This window comes from Sphaerodactylus townsendi, linkage group LG11, assembly GCF_021028975.2.
Source record: "Sphaerodactylus townsendi isolate TG3544 linkage group LG11, MPM_Stown_v2.3, whole genome shotgun sequence".
Lineage (NCBI taxonomy): Eukaryota > Metazoa > Chordata > Lepidosauria > Squamata > Sphaerodactylidae > Sphaerodactylus > Sphaerodactylus townsendi.
In genome coordinates, this window is record NC_059435.1 from 62,526,738 (window position 1) to 62,543,727 (window position 16,990).

The window sequence follows — 16,990 nt, forward strand, 5'->3', positions numbered from 1 at the left end:
ACCCCCCCCCCCCCCCACCCCCCCCCCCCCCCACCCCCCCCCCCCCCCACCCCCCCCCCCCCCCACCCCCCCCCCCCCCCACCCCCCCCCCCCCCCACCCCCCCCCCCCCCCACCCCCCCCCCCCCCCACCCCCCCCCCCCCCCACCCCCCCCCCCCCCCACCCCCCCCCCCCCCCACCCCCCCCCCCCCCCACCCCCCCCCCCCCCCACCCCCCCCCCCCCCCACCCCCCCCCCCCCCCACCCCCCCCCCCCCCCACCCCCCCCCCCCCCCACCCCCCCCCCCCCCCACCCCCCCCCCCCCCCACCCCCCCCCCCCCCCACCCCCCCCCCCCCCCACCCCCCCCCCCCCCCACCCCCCCCCCCCCCCACCCCCCCCCCCCCCCACCCCCCCCCCCCCCCACCCCCCCCCCCCCCCACCCCCCCCCCCCCCCACCCCCCCCCCCCCCCACCCCCCCCCCCCCCCACCCCCCCCCCCCCCCACCCCCCCCCCCCCCCACCCCCCCCCCCCCCCACCCCCCCCCCCCCCCACCCCCCCCCCCCCCCACCCCCCCCCCCCCCCACCCCCCCCCCCCCCCACCCCCCCCCCCCCCCACCCCCCCCCCCCCCCACCCCCCCCCCCCCCCACCCCCCCCCCCCCCCACCCCCCCCCCCCCCCACCCCCCCCCCCCCCCACCCCCCCCCCCCCCCACCCCCCCCCCCCCCCACCCCCCCCCCCCCCCACCCCCCCCCCCCCCCACCCCCCCCCCCCCCCACCCCCCCCCCCCCCCACCCCCCCCCCCCCCCACCCCCCCCCCCCCCCACCCCCCCCCCCCCCCACCCCCCCCCCCCCCCACCCCCCCCCCCCCCCACCCCCCCCCCCCCCCACCCCCCCCCCCCCCCACCCCCCCCCCCCCCCACCCCCCCCCCCCCCCACCCCCCCCCCCCCCCACCCCCCCCCCCCCCCACCCCCCCCCCCCCCCACCCCCCCCCCCCCCCACCCCCCCCCCCCCCCACCCCCCCCCCCCCCCACCCCCCCCCCCCCCCACCCCCCCCCCCCCCCACCCCCCCCCCCCCCCACCCCCCCCCCCCCCCACCCCCCCCCCCCCCCACCCCCCCCCCCCCCCACCCCCCCCCCCCCCCACCCCCCCCCCCCCCCACCCCCCCCCCCCCCCACCCCCCCCCCCCCCCACCCCCCCCCCCCCCCACCCCCCCCCCCCCCCACCCCCCCCCCCCCCCACCCCCCCCCCCCCCCACCCCCCCCCCCCCCCACCCCCCCCCCCCCCCACCCCCCCCCCCCCCCACCCCCCCCCCCCCCCACCCCCCCCCCCCCCCACCCCCCCCCCCCCCCACCCCCCCCCCCCCCCACCCCCCCCCCCCCCCACCCCCCCCCCCCCCCACCCCCCCCCCCCCCCACCCCCCCCCCCCCCCACCCCCCCCCCCCCCCACCCCCCCCCCCCCCCACCCCCCCCCCCCCCCACCCCCCCCCCCCCCCACCCCCCCCCCCCCCCACCCCCCCCCCCCCCCACCCCCCCCCCCCCCCACCCCCCCCCCCCCCCACCCCCCCCCCCCCCCACCCCCCCCCCCCCCCACCCCCCCCCCCCCCCACCCCCCCCCCCCCCCACCCCCCCCCCCCCCCACCCCCCCCCCCCCCCACCCCCCCCCCCCCCCACCCCCCCCCCCCCCCACCCCCCCCCCCCCCCACCCCCCCCCCCCCCCACCCCCCCCCCCCCCCACCCCCCCCCCCCCCCACCCCCCCCCCCCCCCACCCCCCCCCCCCCCCACCCCCCCCCCCCCCCACCCCCCCCCCCCCCCACCCCCCCCCCCCCCCACCCCCCCCCCCCCCCACCCCCCCCCCCCCCCACCCCCCCCCCCCCCCACCCCCCCCCCCCCCCACCCCCCCCCCCCCCCACCCCCCCCCCCCCCCACCCCCCCCCCCCCCCACCCCCCCCCCCCCCCACCCCCCCCCCCCCCCACCCCCCCCCCCCCCCACCCCCCCCCCCCCCCACCCCCCCCCCCCCCCACCCCCCCCCCCCCCCACCCCCCCCCCCCCCCACCCCCCCCCCCCCCCACCCCCCCCCCCCCCCACCCCCCCCCCCCCCCACCCCCCCCCCCCCCCACCCCCCCCCCCCCCCACCCCCCCCCCCCCCCACCCCCCCCCCCCCCCACCCCCCCCCCCCCCCACCCCCCCCCCCCCCCACCCCCCCCCCCCCCCACCCCCCCCCCCCCCCACCCCCCCCCCCCCCCACCCCCCCCCCCCCCCACCCCCCCCCCCCCCCACCCCCCCCCCCCCCCACCCCCCCCCCCCCCCACCCCCCCCCCCCCCCACCCCCCCCCCCCCCCACCCCCCCCCCCCCCCACCCCCCCCCCCCCCCACCCCCCCCCCCCCCCACCCCCCCCCCCCCCCACCCCCCCCCCCCCCCACCCCCCCCCCCCCCCACCCCCCCCCCCCCCCACCCCCCCCCCCCCCCACCCCCCCCCCCCCCCACCCCCCCCCCCCCCCACCCCCCCCCCCCCCCACCCCCCCCCCCCCCCACCCCCCCCCCCCCCCACCCCCCCCCCCCCCCACCCCCCCCCCCCCCCACCCCCCCCCCCCCCCACCCCCCCCCCCCCCCACCCCCCCCCCCCCCCACCCCCCCCCCCCCCCACCCCCCCCCCCCCCCACCCCCCCCCCCCCCCACCCCCCCCCCCCCCCACCCCCCCCCCCCCCCACCCCCCCCCCCCCCCACCCCCCCCCCCCCCCACCCCCCCCCCCCCCCACCCCCCCCCCCCCCCACCCCCCCCCCCCCCCACCCCCCCCCCCCCCCACCCCCCCCCCCCCCCACCCCCCCCCCCCCCCACCCCCCCCCCCCCCCACCCCCCCCCCCCCCCACCCCCCCCCCCCCCCACCCCCCCCCCCCCCCACCCCCCCCCCCCCCCACCCCCCCCCCCCCCCACCCCCCCCCCCCCCCACCCCCCCCCCCCCCCACCCCCCCCCCCCCCCACCCCCCCCCCCCCCCACCCCCCCCCCCCCCCACCCCCCCCCCCCCCCACCCCCCCCCCCCCCCACCCCCCCCCCCCCCCACCCCCCCCCCCCCCCACCCCCCCCCCCCCCCACCCCCCCCCCCCCCCACCCCCCCCCCCCCCCACCCCCCCCCCCCCCCACCCCCCCCCCCCCCCACCCCCCCCCCCCCCCACCCCCCCCCCCCCCCACCCCCCCCCCCCCCCACCCCCCCCCCCCCCCACCCCCCCCCCCCCCCACCCCCCCCCCCCCCCACCCCCCCCCCCCCCCACCCCCCCCCCCCCCCACCCCCCCCCCCCCCCACCCCCCCCCCCCCCCACCCCCCCCCCCCCCCACCCCCCCCCCCCCCCACCCCCCCCCCCCCCCACCCCCCCCCCCCCCCACCCCCCCCCCCCCCCACCCCCCCCCCCCCCCACCCCCCCCCCCCCCCACCCCCCCCCCCCCCCACCCCCCCCCCCCCCCACCCCCCCCCCCCCCCACCCCCCCCCCCCCCCACCCCCCCCCCCCCCCACCCCCCCCCCCCCCCACCCCCCCCCCCCCCCACCCCCCCCCCCCCCCACCCCCCCCCCCCCCCACCCCCCCCCCCCCCCACCCCCCCCCCCCCCCACCCCCCCCCCCCCCCACCCCCCCCCCCCCCCACCCCCCCCCCCCCCCACCCCCCCCCCCCCCCACCCCCCCCCCCCCCCACCCCCCCCCCCCCCCACCCCCCCCCCCCCCCACCCCCCCCCCCCCCCACCCCCCCCCCCCCCCACCCCCCCCCCCCCCCACCCCCCCCCCCCCCCACCCCCCCCCCCCCCCACCCCCCCCCCCCCCCACCCCCCCCCCCCCCCACCCCCCCCCCCCCCCACCCCCCCCCCCCCCCACCCCCCCCCCCCCCCACCCCCCCCCCCCCCCACCCCCCCCCCCCCCCACCCCCCCCCCCCCCCACCCCCCCCCCCCCCCACCCCCCCCCCCCCCCACCCCCCCCCCCCCCCACCCCCCCCCCCCCCCACCCCCCCCCCCCCCCACCCCCCCCCCCCCCCACCCCCCCCCCCCCCCACCCCCCCCCCCCCCCACCCCCCCCCCCCCCCACCCCCCCCCCCCCCCACCCCCCCCCCCCCCCACCCCCCCCCCCCCCCACCCCCCCCCCCCCCCACCCCCCCCCCCCCCCACCCCCCCCCCCCCCCACCCCCCCCCCCCCCCACCCCCCCCCCCCCCCACCCCCCCCCCCCCCCACCCCCCCCCCCCCCCACCCCCCCCCCCCCCCACCCCCCCCCCCCCCCACCCCCCCCCCCCCCCACCCCCCCCCCCCCCCACCCCCCCCCCCCCCCACCCCCCCCCCCCCCCACCCCCCCCCCCCCCCACCCCCCCCCCCCCCCACCCCCCCCCCCCCCCACCCCCCCCCCCCCCCACCCCCCCCCCCCCCCACCCCCCCCCCCCCCCACCCCCCCCCCCCCCCACCCCCCCCCCCCCCCACCCCCCCCCCCCCCCACCCCCCCCCCCCCCCACCCCCCCCCCCCCCCACCCCCCCCCCCCCCCACCCCCCCCCCCCCCCACCCCCCCCCCCCCCCACCCCCCCCCCCCCCCACCCCCCCCCCCCCCCACCCCCCCCCCCCCCCACCCCCCCCCCCCCCCACCCCCCCCCCCCCCCACCCCCCCCCCCCCCCACCCCCCCCCCCCCCCACCCCCCCCCCCCCCCACCCCCCCCCCCCCCCACCCCCCCCCCCCCCCACCCCCCCCCCCCCCCACCCCCCCCCCCCCCCACCCCCCCCCCCCCCCACCCCCCCCCCCCCCCACCCCCCCCCCCCCCCACCCCCCCCCCCCCCCACCCCCCCCCCCCCCCACCCCCCCCCCCCCCCACCCCCCCCCCCCCCCACCCCCCCCCCCCCCCACCCCCCCCCCCCCCCACCCCCCCCCCCCCCCACCCCCCCCCCCCCCCACCCCCCCCCCCCCCCACCCCCCCCCCCCCCCACCCCCCCCCCCCCCCACCCCCCCCCCCCCCCACCCCCCCCCCCCCCCACCCCCCCCCCCCCCCACCCCCCCCCCCCCCCACCCCCCCCCCCCCCCACCCCCCCCCCCCCCCACCCCCCCCCCCCCCCACCCCCCCCCCCCCCCACCCCCCCCCCCCCCCACCCCCCCCCCCCCCCACCCCCCCCCCCCCCCACCCCCCCCCCCCCCCACCCCCCCCCCCCCCCACCCCCCCCCCCCCCCACCCCCCCCCCCCCCCACCCCCCCCCCCCCCCACCCCCCCCCCCCCCCACCCCCCCCCCCCCCCACCCCCCCCCCCCCCCACCCCCCCCCCCCCCCACCCCCCCCCCCCCCCACCCCCCCCCCCCCCCACCCCCCCCCCCCCCCACCCCCCCCCCCCCCCACCCCCCCCCCCCCCCACCCCCCCCCCCCCCCACCCCCCCCCCCCCCCACCCCCCCCCCCCCCCACCCCCCCCCCCCCCCACCCCCCCCCCCCCCCACCCCCCCCCCCCCCCACCCCCCCCCCCCCCCACCCCCCCCCCCCCCCACCCCCCCCCCCCCCCACCCCCCCCCCCCCCCACCCCCCCCCCCCCCCACCCCCCCCCCCCCCCACCCCCCCCCCCCCCCACCCCCCCCCCCCCCCACCCCCCCCCCCCCCCACCCCCCCCCCCCCCCACCCCCCCCCCCCCCCACCCCCCCCCCCCCCCACCCCCCCCCCCCCCCACCCCCCCCCCCCCCCACCCCCCCCCCCCCCCACCCCCCCCCCCCCCCACCCCCCCCCCCCCCCACCCCCCCCCCCCCCCACCCCCCCCCCCCCCCACCCCCCCCCCCCCCCACCCCCCCCCCCCCCCACCCCCCCCCCCCCCCACCCCCCCCCCCCCCCACCCCCCCCCCCCCCCACCCCCCCCCCCCCCCACCCCCCCCCCCCCCCACCCCCCCCCCCCCCCACCCCCCCCCCCCCCCACCCCCCCCCCCCCCCACCCCCCCCCCCCCCCACCCCCCCCCCCCCCCACCCCCCCCCCCCCCCACCCCCCCCCCCCCCCACCCCCCCCCCCCCCCACCCCCCCCCCCCCCCACCCCCCCCCCCCCCCACCCCCCCCCCCCCCCACCCCCCCCCCCCCCCACCCCCCCCCCCCCCCACCCCCCCCCCCCCCCACCCCCCCCCCCCCCCACCCCCCCCCCCCCCCACCCCCCCCCCCCCCCACCCCCCCCCCCCCCCACCCCCCCCCCCCCCCACCCCCCCCCCCCCCCACCCCCCCCCCCCCCCACCCCCCCCCCCCCCCACCCCCCCCCCCCCCCACCCCCCCCCCCCCCCACCCCCCCCCCCCCCCACCCCCCCCCCCCCCCACCCCCCCCCCCCCCCACCCCCCCCCCCCCCCACCCCCCCCCCCCCCCACCCCCCCCCCCCCCCACCCCCCCCCCCCCCCACCCCCCCCCCCCCCCACCCCCCCCCCCCCCCACCCCCCCCCCCCCCCACCCCCCCCCCCCCCCACCCCCCCCCCCCCCCACCCCCCCCCCCCCCCACCCCCCCCCCCCCCCACCCCCCCCCCCCCCCACCCCCCCCCCCCCCCACCCCCCCCCCCCCCCACCCCCCCCCCCCCCCACCCCCCCCCCCCCCCACCCCCCCCCCCCCCCACCCCCCCCCCCCCCCACCCCCCCCCCCCCCCACCCCCCCCCCCCCCCACCCCCCCCCCCCCCCACCCCCCCCCCCCCCCACCCCCCCCCCCCCCCACCCCCCCCCCCCCCCACCCCCCCCCCCCCCCACCCCCCCCCCCCCCCACCCCCCCCCCCCCCCACCCCCCCCCCCCCCCACCCCCCCCCCCCCCCACCCCCCCCCCCCCCCACCCCCCCCCCCCCCCACCCCCCCCCCCCCCCACCCCCCCCCCCCCCCACCCCCCCCCCCCCCCACCCCCCCCCCCCCCCACCCCCCCCCCCCCCCACCCCCCCCCCCCCCCACCCCCCCCCCCCCCCACCCCCCCCCCCCCCCACCCCCCCCCCCCCCCACCCCCCCCCCCCCCCACCCCCCCCCCCCCCCACCCCCCCCCCCCCCCACCCCCCCCCCCCCCCACCCCCCCCCCCCCCCACCCCCCCCCCCCCCCACCCCCCCCCCCCCCCACCCCCCCCCCCCCCCACCCCCCCCCCCCCCCACCCCCCCCCCCCCCCACCCCCCCCCCCCCCCACCCCCCCCCCCCCCCACCCCCCCCCCCCCCCACCCCCCCCCCCCCCCACCCCCCCCCCCCCCCACCCCCCCCCCCCCCCACCCCCCCATGATCCTTGGAATTTTGGACAGTCCAATAGATGTTGGGGCAAGGTGTTAAGGCTTCCTGCCTTACAGCTACAAAACGTATCCGTAAATGAATTTCGTCAGTGCAGCCAGAGAGTTCTGCCATTGGGATCGAATTAGGGCGAGCCAACCTAAAGGCTCATCAACGTTTGGGAACTGTCAAGTAATCTTGATAAGCTGGGCTGCAACCTAGCCTACCTGCCTTTTTCTGACCTCACACTGTCCCATAGAATTCAAATGCCATTGGTTCAAACGGCTATGAAAAATTGATAACTGCACTTCCCTGACAGGTATTGTAAGCGTTTGTTTTAGAAATTAGTTGCGATAAAAGATTAATGAATAGATAGTTATGCAAGTTATCGTTTTTGTTGATTTTTCCCCTCAGCAAGATACCATCTGTGAAGGGAGATGGCCTTCTCCTCCCCACCCCCAAGCAACTTGTGATTATTTCTCAAGAACCCTTTTATTTCTGGCTATCGCAAGACAGAAAGACTAAAGACAACACATGCTATTTATAATGGTTTGGGGCAATTTAATCTTGATTATGTAACAGATTTGTTTACTAACACAGGGATTCTGGCTCTGATAGTAACTGTTCCAACCTCTGGTACCCATTTGCTTCTTCTAAAAGCTATTAGTTTGCATTAGAAAAAAGGGAAAAAATATCTGAGGATGCCTTCACAGAGGAGGAGTCAGTGTCCTTGACTGATATTTACAGCTCATGTTCAAACAAACGAACCAGAGCTTTCTGTGTTCTTAATCTGATGACTAATCACATATTTTGCTGTCTTGATTCTTTTGAGATATTTCAGGGGAGAGGAGATTTACCATTGAATGGGCACTGGACTACAGTGCCTCGTATGTACTTTCTGTCGCTAAAAGCATGATTCTGCTGTGTGATTCCTGCATCATCTAAAGTGTCATGTTGATACTTACGCTTGGTTGCAGCTGTGTTGCTAGATTTCTGCCCGTTTTCAGATTTTTTTGCAATCCAAACCTCAGCTGTATCATCTGTTGAATGTCCCATTTTGTTGATCTACAGTTTCTTGCCCTGTGTAATACGTGTTGAGTCTCGGTGAGAAAGGCAGGCTGTAAAGGACTTAGCTGGTAAATAAAAGAACTGTAGGGTAGAAAACTTTCCTGGTTGGAGGACCAAACCAGTGAGAATGCATTCAGTCCATTCGGGGAAGGTGAGCAAGAAACTTTACCTCGTGGCATATAATGCCAGACCAACAGTTTTCAGGTTTGGGCAATTACAGTAGTTAATCCCATTGTCACCCAAGAAGGATGCCAGTAATGGTTCTCATCTGAGCGGAAAGGTCAGAAATATCTCCCGTTTCTTTTTGGCAGAAAATGTGTGAGATGGATGGTGGGCCGTTACGGAACATAAAGGGATAATAGCAAAATAGTGGCTGGGGAGGGGAGGGGGAGAAAGAGCCATTGACTCTGGACCCCCTTGTACCAAAGTGTTCCTGTTTACAGGTTTCTAATTTGATACAGGAACTCCAGTGCAAGCCAGGCATATAAAATGAGGCTGACTGAAAGGTGTCAAGAAATAGGGTCTTTTCTCCAAAACAAATGTGTGTGTTTTTCCTTTTGAGGTTTGTTCTGGTAACATTTTAATAAAACCAGGGAACTAATACTTGTATTTTCTGTTGCGCACCCAAGAAAGCTCTGATGAGAATTCCTCAGAAGTTGCCAGTTGCTAGGATACCTGGCTTTCAGTCTTTTTGTGATAGCCTTTTTTCCTGTGCACTAATGAGTTTAAGGAATGTTTTTCCTCTTTTCTTCTTTAAAACGATGCCAAGATACCTTCTCTTCTATTTCTTCTACTTGTGTCATCCCCCCCTACCCCTCTCCCTCCAGTGATTACTTGCTTTTAAACTCTGGGTCAGTCTGAAGTAAAGAATTTTTTAAAAGTCACATAGAGCAGCGCACAGCAAAGTTTCCATTAATAATGCATTAAAAGGCAATTTTCCCCCTTTGGGCCAAATTGCACAATTGGGGCTATAATTGTGCTAAATAGGTTTATATATCTGATAGGGGCATGAACTGGTTATCCTACTCAGGTTTCAGGGCCTGTTAACTAGGTTTCTGTAAACGCAGTATATTTTTAATAGTTGTGAGCTTCTGGCAGTGTTGCCCAAACAAAATGAATCCTTGCTGGTTTTTATCATAGGCATGACCTTTTGAGGAAGCTCCTAGCAGTTTGATTTCCGTGACTGAAAGAGAAGAAGAGTTTTGGATTTATATCCCCCCTTTCTCTCCTGCAGGAGACTCAAAGGGGCTTACAATCTCCTTGCCCTTCCCCCCTCACAACAAACACCCTGTGAGGTGGGTGAGGCTGAGAGAGCTCCGAGAAGCTGTGACTAGCCCAAGGTCACCCAGCTGGCGTGTGTGGGAGTGCACAGGCTAATCTGAATTCCCCAGATAAGCCTCCACAGCTCAGGTGGCAGAGCTGGGAATCAAACCTGGTTCCTCCAGATTAGATACACGAGCTCTTAACCTCCTACGCCACTGCGAATAAAAACATTTATTCACACCAGAATTTATTTGTATACATCTTGTTTGCATTTATTTATTTATTTATTTATTTATTTATTTGCTTGCTTGCTTGCTTGCTTGCTTGCTTACTAGCAGCTTCTAGCTGCAGGGGACATGGGCTCGGATTGGGTTGTAGATTACACACATAATAATATCTCACTCTGCTCCCAGGGTGATTCTTACCAGATCAGTGTCCGCAGGGTGCGGTTTGGGAAGGTGGGAGGTGTGGCTAGGGGTGGGGGAGGTTAGCAAGGTAAATATTAGGGTGGGGTAGCAAGGAGTGGCTAGAGCGGGGGAGAGTGGAAAGGTGAGGGTTGGGGTGGTGGGAGGTGTGGCTAGGGGTTGGGGGAGGGGTAGAAGTTGAGTATTGGGGTGGGGGAAGATTGGAAGGTAAGGCTTGGGGTGGGGGTGGAGGAGGGTGGCAAGGTGAGGCTTTGGGTTGGGGGGTCGAATTAGGATGGTTGGGGTAGGAGAGGGAGGTGGAGAGGAGTGGCTGGGGTCATGGAGCTGCTCCACAGGTCCGGTCTTGGAGGTGGATTGGGGAGACGGTGAGGGGTGGCAGGGCCTGCGGAGCAGCTGCTTTGTGGCCTGACTGCCCAGCCGCAGAACAGCTGTTCCATGGTTGGAGTGACAGTAGATGGGGAGACGGGAGGGCTTCTGGCAGCCCACAGAGCAGCACCACTAAGGTACTTCTGCTCCATGGGCAGGAACCAACTGAGTCTCACGACAGCAAGCCCAGAGGGTTTGTTGTCGGGACATTCAATTGCTTAGTGCTTTATTTTTTAGGACTAGAGTGTTTATATTCTGCCTTTCCTCATGGTTCAGTGCCCAGATTTCCTTTCTGAGTATGAGAAATCATCAAAGGTTCCATGTGTTGCCTCTAAGTTTCTCTACCTTTAACTGTGGTGCCCTTCGGGGGAGGGCGGTATACAAATCGAATAATACAATACAATACAATATATGGATAATGGGTTGTATCCTTTCATCTTTTTCACTTGTCCAGTTTCCCTATTAACAACATACTGTCTCATATGACTTTCATACATACAGGTTCTATGATTCTCTGGATAGCTGTTTTGGTAGTCAAAGAGAATTCCAGTGAACTCTTTCTCATGAAAGTGCATACTGGAATAACTTTTTAAAAACTTTAAGTTGCCGCTGGATTTCATCGACTTGAAACTGAGGTTAATGGCATTAACTGAGGTTAATGCATGTGCATCACAGTTTGGGCAGAGGTGCTGATGTGGTTGTTACCAAAGTGGTCTCCATACAGTCAAAAGGAATTATCTGTCAGGTAGCGACTTTTACCTCCAGATAGGATTATTATTCTTATCAGCTCTTCCATGGGCCAATTGGCCATGCTGGAAGGGGCTGATGGGAATTGTAGTCCATAACATCTGGAGTGCCAAAGGTTCGCCACCACTGATCTAAGAGGTTTCCAACACAGGGCCCATGGGTCTCATGTAGTGCTTTTAGAAGGTGAGAAGGACCAGGTGGGGCTTTTTGCCAGCAGAACTTCTGATTGGCTGTACAGATTAAAAGGCACCGAGTTAAACAGAGCTTCTGCTTGAAATGTTGAGGAATTACTATTAGAGTCATTCATTTCCTGATATTTTGACTTTGCCTCCTTTGGCAGCTATTTTGGGGTTGTGTCAGAATGCCAAAGGTGTCTGAAGGCTCTCTTGCTCTGTTCTTTACATGAACCCACCCTCTTGTAGGTGCCCACTTCTAACAGTAGCTCCACCCTTCAAATGAATCCACAGAACGTTTTGGCCTAATAAAAAGAATTAGTAGCCAAACTGCCTATGGCCTAAAAGAAAAAGTAAAACTATTCTTTCCTCTTAAGCTTCTGCCTTTTGTTCCCAGCTGCACCGCAGGCAAATGGCAGTTTAGAAGTCCAGAATAATACATTTGTATTCAGTGTTCCTTGAAAGGGATTTAGAGCAGCATATCTGGATTCCCCCCCCCCCCCTTCCTCTTTTTCAGTCCTCACAACAACCATGTATTGGTAGGTTAGGTTGGGAGGTAATCACTATCCCACAACCACACTGCTGGATTCATACGTCGGTGTGGATTTGCTCTCAGACCTTAGTTATTTAAAATCCAGCACTCTGACCATGATCTTGCCTGAAGTCAGCTTTGTGTCTGAAAGTGAATTCTGTCAAGTCTGACAAAAGGCGATGTTCTTGTGTTAACAATCGGAACCTTCTATTACAGTGATGGCGAACCTTTTTGAGACTGAGTGCCCAAATTGCAACCCAAACCCAACAAGGAGCAGCAGTGGCGTAGGAGGTTAAGAGCTTGTGTATCTAATCTGGAGGAACCGGGTTTGATTCCCAGCTCTGCCGCCTGAGCTGTGGAGGCTTATCTGGGGAATTCAGATTAGCCTGTGCACTCCCACACACACCAGCTGGGTGACCTTGGGCTAGTCACAGCTTCTTGGAGCTCTCTCAGCCCCACCTACCTCACAGGGTGTTTGTTGTGAGGGAGGAAGGGCAAGGAGATTGTAAGCCCCTTTGAGTCTCCTGCAGGAGAGAAAGGGGGGATATAAATCCAAACTCTTCTTCTTCTTCTTCTTCTTCTTCTCCTTCTTCTTCTCCTTCTCCTTCTCCTTCTCCTTCTCCTTCTCCTTCTCCTTCTCCTTCTCCTTCTCCTTCTCCTCCTCCTCCTCCTCCTCCTCCTCCTCCTCCTCCTTCTCCTCCTCCTCCTCCTCCTCCTCCTCCTCCTCCTCCTCCTCCTCCTCCTCCTCCTCCTCCTCCTCCTCCTCCTCCTCCTCCTCCTCCTCCTCCTCCTCCTCCTCCTCCTCCTCCTCGTGCCAACCCGGCAATTTAACCTGAATGCTGAGGTTTTAGTTTAGAAAAAACCGGTTGGCTCCCTCTTCCTTTGCCTCACCCGCTCAAGCAGGGGCCAGCCTGCTCTAGCCTCCAGCAAGTCCTGTGTGCACCGCTTTGTGCCTCTCTGCCTCCTCTGCACCCCCCCCTTGGGCAGCAGCCACCTGGAGCACGTGCACCAGGCCCGCCAGCCAAGTCCTCCCTGCTCACCGCAGTCCGTGCATGTTGTGCTCAGTGGCCCAGGCAAGCCTAGATGTGTGTGTGTGGGGGGTGATTTTCCGCCCCCCACATGACAAACTCTGTGAGCGCATGCCCACAGAGAGGGCGCCGAGTGCCACCTCTGGCACCCGTGCCATAGGTTTGCCATCACTGTTCTATTACTTAGGTCTTTTTGAAAGACCGCTTAAGAATAACGCCTAAATAGACTCTCCTTTGAAAAGGAGCTTGCTGTGAAAGCAGTGGCTATAATTCAGGGTCTCGAGCTCATACATTTTTAAATGCTGCTTTAAAATGGATGAATGTATGTTTAGAAAATGAAATCAAGATGGTGCTCCTGTCCCTCAATAAATCACAGTCTCTGTTTTTCCTCTCTTTTCCAAGATTTGAATATGGAGTTCAACCCTTCGGATCATCCTCAAGCCAGCACGTTATTCCTCAGCAAATCTCAAACAGATGGTAAGTAACAAATTTTATCCTATTTTTGGAAGGAAGAATACTGGAGAACCATACAAATAATAAAAAGCCTACTATCAATCTACTAGACGCCTGTTATTTTCTGTGCTACCTTGGCATTTACAGGGCAGATTACCCAACACAAATGCTTAGAATTAGGCTACCCTTGACTTTATTTGGTCATAAATGAAGTTATTTAGAACAGGATTTTACATGTGGTTTATTTCCATTTTCGAAGGTGTTAACAAAAGGATCTCAGGGGGAAAGTATCTTTTAAGTCGTGCTTTTGGACATGAACTTCACAAAATATAACAGGAATAGTTTCCAGGCACATTTTTAAATACAATTTGTGAACCCACATAATCAAGATTTTCAGCGAATGAGTCTTTACATGTGATTATTTTACCTCAACCCCCTCCCCCCCCCCCCAGATTAGAAACTAGTTTATAATTTACCAAATTATTCTTGGCTGAAGCTTCTTCGGAAGTGTAATCAGGTAAAATAATAACTCATGCGTTTGGTGACAGGGTCCCTAATATTCTCCTGTGACAGTTTCAGCAGCCTAGTAGGCTAGGATTCAATTTACACGGGGTGGCTTTCACAGCTCCAAAGATCTTGTCAACATCCATCAGGTAGATCAATTGGAAACGATCCATTAAAAAAATTGACCAGACAGTGTTTCTGTCACTATAACTACCTGCTCTGCATCCAAATGGAAGCACAAGTCAGACTGGATCAGCAAAATATCATTCAAGAAGAGGCTAGACATTTCTTTATTAGGTGAATCTAGCCTTGGTTAGCAGGGTTCACACCATCGAATCGGCTGAGCTGGATGAAATTCAGCAAATGCGGTGGTAGCAAATAAAAAAGGCTCCTTCAGTGCTGCCATTCCCAGTCTCAGATACTTTCAATTGAGAGATAGCAAAGGAAGATGATGTCGTGATGCCATCATGTAAGTTTGATGTTACAGAGGGCAAGCAAATCCTCCCACCACTCTTCTCCCCTCCGTTCAGAACGAGGGTGAACATGTTGCCTCGTGGTCAAAGCAGTGAAATCCATACCATGGCAAAATCGAGAGAGTGTTACGTGTTTCCCCGAAAATATGACTGGGTCTTGGGTTAATTTTTGCACCAAAAGATGCATTAGGGCTTATTTTCGGGGACGGGCTTATTTTAGGGGAAATACAGTACCCTCACAATTCATTAAGGCGGGCTCTCTGCAGCCCCGTTGCTTCCCCATCACGTGTGATGAAAGCTGCATCCTCATTGGCAGGGAGTACCCTGTTGGATCACACCATCCTGATCTGTAACTACCGGTAGGGCTTATTTTTGCAGTTGGGCTTATATTTTAAGCATCCTCCGAAAAGCCTGAAAAATCATGATAGGGCTTATTTTCAGGGTAGGTCTTATTTTCGGGGAAACACGGTAGTTCTGTTGTCTTGGTGTTGGGAATGTATATCCCTGTGGTGGCGAACCTATGGCACTTCAGATGTTCATGAACTACAATTCCCATCAGCCCCTGCCAGCATGGCCAATTGGCAGGGGCTGATGGGAATTGTAGTCCATGAACATCTGGAGTGCCATAGGTTCGCCACCACTGGTATATCCTGTTCCCACTCCAATGCCCATTTTTAGAGGATTGCATTAGACTTTTTTGGGTCTCATTCAATACCATTATATTGGGTAGTCTACTCTAGTGATGCAAACATTACGTTTGCTATGTGATCCCTGAGACAAAGCTCTGAAAATAGTGAGGAGAAATGGTAGCACACTTTACAGTTCCCGGTATTCATCGTATAACTTTTGGTGCATGACAAAACTTTGACTGCTTTCCCAGCATGATTACAGATTAGTTGCACGGGCAGACAGTTGAATATATGAGTTATAAATTATACATTTTATATGTTAAAGTAGCAAAATAGATTATAGTTTCGATTGAAGGAAAGCATTGCATATGTTTCAATTTTTCCAGAATATCCCATTTTTTTTCCTGGGGAACCCCTTTCTTGCCTTACAAGATATTTTACTTCTCTGGCCTCTTGAAAGACTTCTTCAAAAGTAAACTATGCAGCTGAACTTCTGTTGTACGGTGCAGCTCTGAAGTTGCAGGGTGAAGTGAAGTGGAAAGTGTTACTTGACAGCGAATTTGTATTTCTAGAATAAAGATATCCCATCTGCCCCACTGCTCACTTACCTAACCACCTTTGGTTCCTCTGCTCCCTCTTGCAGGGACTTTCCTAAGACAGAAATGTTCCCTCTCCCTTCTCTGATCTCCCGCAACCCCTTCCTATTGCTGTGCCTATCTACTCACTCTCTGCTACTCTGGCTTTCGATCCATCCCTCTCACCTGCTCCCTCTGCTCTCCATCCCTTGCAGCAGCTGCTCTGCTCACCAAGCTGTGGGGAGCAGCAGAAGTAGAGTCTCCTATTCCTCCCCCCGCCCCCCCCCCCGGCACACCACATGCAACATTCCTTTTTCAGTTCCCCCTTGGGGGAGGGGGAACAAGGGTGCATTGTACAATCAGTGCTTGCACAATCAGCGTTCAACTGTTTTTGGGGGAGGGTATTTCAAGTCCCTCTCCATTTTTTAACTTTTCAAATTTTCCTGCAAACCTTTGCGGACTAATTTCCCTTCTGTCTACATGGCCTTGATTTGCGGATTTAAGTATCTACAAGTAGGGCTATGTTGATGATTAGGTATGTTGATAGATTATACTTGTCAGCAAGCACCTTGCTGGCCATCATTGTTTGTTCTGGGGAAAGGGTTTTTTAAACCATTTTGTAGGTTAGGGTCTAGACTAGAGGACCAAGTGAAAGTGCACCATGTTTTCAAATCAACTTCTCTGGAGAAAAGCAGATTTGCTTAGGGATACCACGTATTTGCTGCATGAAGCGAGTTGGGTTCCTATCAGTTATGTAGTCTGCTGTAGTGAAGAGTAGACTGAGTCATTCCAGATGCCAGGACTGTAGGAATTGGGAGTCACGAAACATGCAGAATTTCTGAAATTAAGGTTCCCTTTAAATATGCCCAAACAGGGAGCTTGTTTTGTAGCCCACACTTTAAGCCCTAGGTGTCAAACTCACGACCCTCCAGATGTTATGGACTACAGTTAGATGTTATGGACTACAGTTTCCATCATTCCCTGCCAGCATGATGCTGGCAGGGGATGATGGGAACTGTAGTCCATAACAACCGGAGGGCCACAAGTTTGACACCTGTGCTTTCAGCTGTCCAGTACTTGACAGAGCAATAAAGATGACTTTCTCTTTTACTCAAGATCATGATCTGTACACATGTCTAATTCTCTGGTTTCAGCCCCTGTTTTCAAGCAGAGTTTTTTTGTTATCATACAGCTTCTCGCTCCCAAAATGCTTTTCAGAATTTCTAAATTTAGGCCATGCTTGCAAAGCTGTGAAATTCCATTCCCAAAATAAGATAGATAGCTTGATGGAAGCAGGTGGTAAGTAGGCTGCAGTATTGGAGATAAATCCACAATGTACTAGATTTCTATATAGAGGCAATTAGATGTGTTCTCATCTTGAAACCCTAGGATAGTCAGGTCTGAAGAAGCGTACTGAACTCTCCCAGGGATCATTTTAAAGTGGTGATTGTAAAGAGGAACGCAGAATGAAAACCTAACTGAAATTGGTTGCTATAACCATTAAAGCATATTGATTTGAGTAGACCCTTTATACAACATTTGAGCATAGTATAAAGTTTTTCTTCAACATTTAA

The 16,990-nt window shown here is 65.4% G+C and overlaps 1 protein-coding gene across 3 annotated transcripts in view; it reads left to right on the forward strand.

Moving 5' to 3' along the window:
- Nucleotides 1-16,990, forward strand: part of CCNY (cyclin Y) — a 111,858-nt gene that overhangs the window by 60,474 nt on the left and 34,394 nt on the right. For all 3 annotated transcript variants that reach the window (XR_007245772.1, XM_048511170.1, XM_048511171.1), the window contains exon 2: nucleotides 13,185-13,259. Coding sequence is in view for 2 of the 3 variants with exons in the window: in XM_048511170.1 (XP_048367127.1) it covers nucleotides 13,185-13,259 (75 nt within the window). In the remaining variant the exon portion in view is untranslated. The remainder of the gene's footprint in view (nucleotides 1-13,184; nucleotides 13,260-16,990) is intronic.